The sequence below is a fragment of the Grammomys surdaster genome, unplaced genomic scaffold (genome assembly GCF_004785775.1).
Source record: "Grammomys surdaster isolate TR1022 unplaced genomic scaffold, NIH_TR_1.0 255, whole genome shotgun sequence".
Classification (NCBI taxonomy): Eukaryota; Metazoa; Chordata; class Mammalia; order Rodentia; family Muridae; genus Grammomys; species Grammomys surdaster.
In genome coordinates this window covers 6,845,925-6,851,142 of record NW_021604696.1, presented here as the reverse complement: position 1 = coordinate 6,851,142, position 5,218 = coordinate 6,845,925, and the positions used below count along the sequence as shown (strand labels likewise).

The window sequence follows — 5,218 nt, the reverse complement described above, 5'->3', positions numbered from 1 at the left end:
TAAACTTCCAAGGGGACAAAGAACTAAGAGAAATTTTAAAAAAAATTTTTTTTTCAGCTTTAGGGGTTAGAGAGATGGCTCAGTGGTTAAGAGCACCGTCTGCTCTTCCAGAGGTCCTGAGTTCAATTCCCAGCAACCACATAATGGCTCACAACCATCTGTAATGGGATCCGATGCCCTCTTCTGGTGTGTCTGAAGATAAATACATCTTTAAAGTGTTTCAGCCTTATTATTATTGTGTGCGAGCACAGGGGCTCACGAGGCATTCTGTCTTCAGAAGTCCTGAAGACTTCTACTCCATCTAGTCTACTTCGTGGCTACAAACTACCCTGGCCCAGACAACCATTGAGTGACGTACAAGGTTTGTCCGGTAAGGTCCAGTTACTTCACTTCGAATGATGCTTCAAGGTTTAACATATTACAGCACGTGATTGGAATCAGATTTCATTCCTTTTATGGCCAAATAATACCCCCTAGATGTTCATGGTGAATTTGGCTTATTTATCGGCTGGCGAAATGGGCACATGAGTTTGCTCTCTCCAGCACTCATCACTACGTAATTACGACCTCCTTGCCCCGCTCTCTGTAAGTTTCTGAGAGGCTGAAGAGCAATGCTCATCAGTTAGGAACATGTCCTTGCAGAGGACTTGAGTTCAATTCCTGGCACCCATATCGGGTGGCTCACGACCACCTTTAACTTCAGCCCTAGGGGCTCTGATGCCCTCCTCTGGTCTTCTCAGGCACTGCATTCAAGTGTCCAAACCCACACTCTGACATGCGTGCATACACAACATTAAGAGTAAATTCACTTTTTATGTAGGTGGTACATGTGTGGTGTGTGCATGTTCACGTGTGTGTGCTTGTGGAGACCCAGTGGAAGAGAAGATGCTGGCCTCATGCCACAGACTCCCATGTCACCACATAGCCCAAGGGTAGCCCACTGCCCTATACCCCCCACAAATGGGCCTCCAGAGTCCTGAGCTGTGGGGCCCACAGAACGTCCACTGTACCTGTTCTTCAGCTGGATCTACCCAGATCAGACCCTCAGCTTAACGGGTGCTATAAACATGGGCCCCAAGTCTCCCCCAGAACCCACATCCAAAATAGCTGTCCCTAAAGCCACACCACCTCCAAACCCACTTGGTCTGAGGCCCTGTCCCTTCTCTGTAGGCTGTGGGATCCCAGTGAGCTTAATGGGTAGCGCAGGCCCGGGACCACTCAGGAGACTGAGGCAGATGGAGCATGAGTTTAAGGCCAGCTTGAGCCAGAAACTGAGCTGGTGGACAGCTTACCTAACGTGTGCAAAACTCAGTTCATTCCCCCACGCTCCATAAAACTGAGAACGCTGGCCCCTGCCTGTACTCTAGCACAGGAAGTTGGGGGCAGGAGGATCAGAAGTTCAAGGTCATCCCTAGCTACACAGTGAGTTTGAGGCTACCCCGGACTTCAGGAAACCCTGTCTCAAAAACAAACAAAGGAGCCGGGCGGTGGTGGCGCACGCCTTTAATCCCAGCACTTGGGAGTCAGAGGCAGGCGGATTTCTGAGTTCGAGTGTTTGAGGCTACCCTGGTCTACAGAGTGAGTTCCAGGACAGCCAGGGCTACACAGAGAAACCCTGTCTCGAAAAACCAAACCAAAAACAAAAAAACAAAAACAAACAAACAAAAATGAGGGTGGGACTGGAGAGCAGGCTGAGTCCTGTTTAGTCCCAGCACTTGAAAGGTGGCTGACCACAGTCCAGAACTAGGGGGACCTGGCACCCTCTTCTGACCTCTGTGGTCACAAGCACACATGCCCACAGACAAAACATTCACAGGCACAGAAAATAAAACCACAAAGCCGAATGGTGACTGAGTCACTCAGCCGTTTCTCCTCCGGACACCTTGTCAAGGTGACAAGTAGAAGGCAGAAGGAGCCAGACTACAGAATGTCAGCGGCTGGCTGGGGGCGACACCCACAGGCAAAACCGAACCTGAGGTTAAGAAAAGCCTATGGGATGTGGGGTGCAGGGTGGGGGGATGCGGGGAGCTGCAGTAGCAAAAGATATTGAAAAGGAATAAGGAGAGATGTCCCACCATACAGCCTCTTGGGACAAGGATAGGCTCAGCCCCAACTCTGAGCCATTCTACTGCCCTATTCCAGGGCTGCTGCTGTCCCTCCCCCTCCTCCTGGCTTCTGGTGGCAGAGAAAATGGGAAGGTTTTCTCTCTATAGCCAGGTTCAAGCGTCCCAGCTTTAAGTGCCTGCTCAAGCGTTCTTGTTCCCTGGGACCTTTGAGACCTTCCCATTCATTGTTCTACATTTACTTTCCCTTCTCAGCCCATGCACCCCAAGAAACTGAGGCACAGCAGGGTTAAACGACTTGCCCCCGGGGCAACTGGGGCTAAATCTATAAGCATAGTATGACTTTTCCTAGGGGTAAGCAGCAGAAAATCATGCCAAACAGAAGCCACACTAATACAAAGGCACAAGAGCCAGGATGTGTTCTGCGCGAGGGTGCGGAGCCCGAGTCTCAGAAGCTGGCGAGAAGCACCCTGCAAACGCGCCTGGAGTGAACACTCCGCCGGAACTGAGGGCCTGAAGATCAGAGAATCTGGGTTCTGTTCCCTTACTGAGAAGCTGCCAGAATAAGGACAGACGAGCGCCCCGGGCCAGGAACTGAGCCCAGCTTTGCTTTGACAGTGGCGCCACCTTGTGGTATTCTTTTAGAACGGCAACCTCTTCAGACGGTTCAGTCATTGTTCCCTTTGTACTAGACACCTACGTGGATGATGTTTTAGGACCAAAACCAAATAGTAATGCTGACCATAAAATAAATACAAATAAAAATGTATTTAGTTTTTTAAATTTTTGTGCAATAATATGTATCATTATCCAATAACAAGTGAATTTTAATGCACCTGAAATATTTGCCAAAGGAACCATTTTCCAATTAACTTATTAGTTTTAAAGAAGTTAATAAGACTGTTTAAGTTTTAATATTGTTCGTGAATTAGTAATAAAGCTTACATATGCAGTAATAAAGTCATCTTCTAATGGAAAACACCTCGCTATTCTCAAGGCACAGCTAAGGGATTTTTGATTGGTTTTTGGGTTTGTTTGTTTGTTTTGTCTGTTCGGAGTGTGTGTTGTTGACATAGGGTCTCATGGAACCAGGCTCACATGCAACTTGTGACCTTCTTACCTCAGCCCCATAAGTAAACACGAAGTGGGCTGGGGTAGGGAAGTGCTTAGTGCTTAAGGGTGCTTACTGCCTTTCTAGAGGAACTGAGTTCGATTCCCAGCACCAGTGTCAGACATCACAACCACCAGAAATTCCAGCTCCTCTGGCCTTTCCAGACACCTGAAAGCATGTACAATTCATCTCCGAGACACAGACAGACAGACAGTCAGACAGACAGACAGGCAGACAGGCAGGCAGGCAGGCAGGCAGGCCACACATGCACATGTGCACAGAATGAAAACAAATAGTTAAACCAGAATAAGCTCTATACTAACCTCATTGTCTCGTCATTTTCCTGGTTTGACCCTATGTACCTGTCGTCAAGGCTCCGGGGCTCCTCGCTGCCCTCAACTCCATTCAGCAATTCTCTTGTGACCCCATAAAAACTTCCACAGCCTTTCCAGAGCACCTGGCTTCCCACCACAAATAACATCAAACTTTACTTTCCCAGAATCCCCAGCAAGTCTCATGTCTCCTTGGCTCTAAGTGTGATATGGGGGTGTCAACTCCCACCCCCAAGTCACTCTGGCCAAGGGAAGGAGGCATTGGTTTGCTGCTGAGGTAGGAGCCGATCTCACTGAGGGCACAGGTGGCACAGGTCGAACCATTAGAATCCTAGCTCCATCCCACCTCACCTGTTGGGTTATGCCCTCCATTAGTTCTTGGGTAGGGAAACTGAGGCAGTAAGACTTGGGGAGTTCTGAGTGGGACTGAACTTGAACTGGCACTTGGGATATGAGTGATTGACTGGACCCTAGCTATGACTGCCGGGGGTGGGGGAACAGGACAGGGGGGTGGGGCAGATGTGGAGATGGGGACTGGTAACAACCGAATCAGGACTGTGTGTGAGGACTTCCTAAAGAAGCCTGAAAACCTGTTTCAGCTGGCCGGGGAGGGAGGTGAGTAGTCTGTAAAAACCTCTCCAGGTGATTCTGGTGTATAGCTGTTACAGACAAGGCTGTGGTGTCCAATCTACTCAGGGATGCTGAGGCCCCTGACACACACAGCCCTCAGCCCTAACACCCACTTTGGCTTCCATTTCCCAGTTTGCTCTGGTACCTTGTTCACCCGAAGATAACACTACCACAGAGAGGTGGGGATGCCAGCCCCGTCTTCCATGGGGCCCCTAGGGGGCCGGACCTACAGAGGAGATGGCTACATTTTTTTCTTACCCGTTCCATTCAATTCCCCAGCCCTTCCCAAGCTCCTGGCCCTGGCCCAGAGAAGATGAGAATTCTCAAGTGAAGAGAAGTGGAATTTATTCCAATGTTGACAGTGATCCCTGGAGGACTCCAGGCTCCCACTCAGAAACAGTGGAAGTAGATTTGGGGATTACACATCCTCTCAGTCCACTGGTGATGTTTATCAATATCCCATCAGCCCCAGCCCATGAGGCAGGAGAATCACATGGGACGGTCAATTGGGCTCCCAAACACAGCCCATCCTGGACAGAGGGTGTGGGGAGGCTTGCAGTTCAGCCACACGCAGCCTCGGCCACCTGTTCACACTGTGTGGGTCCCTCGGCCCGGCTGGCCAGGCTGTAGTAATAGTTCCGCATACGTTGTTCCACAGTCAGGAAGTCGGGACGATCCTCCCACCTGTAGGGAAGACCCGAACCCAGCGTCAGCCAGAAGGCAGAAAGGTACCAAGAGCTGAGGAGTTGGGGCAGACTTTTGAGGCTCAGAGGAGGGTCGCTGTTGGATGAGGTCTCCTTCCTGTGAGATGGATGGAATTCTGGGGTGCCCAGCCTTAACAAGCAGAGCTGCCGCCTTACAGAACACAGATAACCATATTGTATTGAGTGTTGTCGGGGAGGTACAGAAACAGTGCACTGGAGCTCAGAGTGGACAGTACCACCCAACAGGGAGCAAGGATGCCAAATACAGCCATGCTGGGCACATGAGCCAGAATACAGCCATGCTGGGCACATGAGCCAGAATACAGCCATGCTGGGCACATGAGCCAGAATACAGCCATGCTGGGCACATGAGCCAGA

The 5,218-nt window shown here is 50.2% G+C and overlaps 1 protein-coding gene across 1 annotated transcript in view; it reads right to left on the bottom strand.

The window, feature by feature from the left end:
• Positions 1–4,459: 4,459 nt before the first annotated feature.
• LOC114627564 (tyrosine-protein kinase ZAP-70) overlaps positions 4,460–5,218 on the bottom strand; it is a 22,279-nt gene continuing 21,520 nt past the window's right edge. Inside the window, exon 13 of the mRNA XM_028775428.1 lies at positions 4,460–4,820. Coding sequence (XP_028631261.1) covers positions 4,697–4,820 — 124 coding nt within the window. The 3' untranslated portion in view covers positions 4,460–4,696. The remainder of the gene's footprint in view (positions 4,821–5,218) is intronic.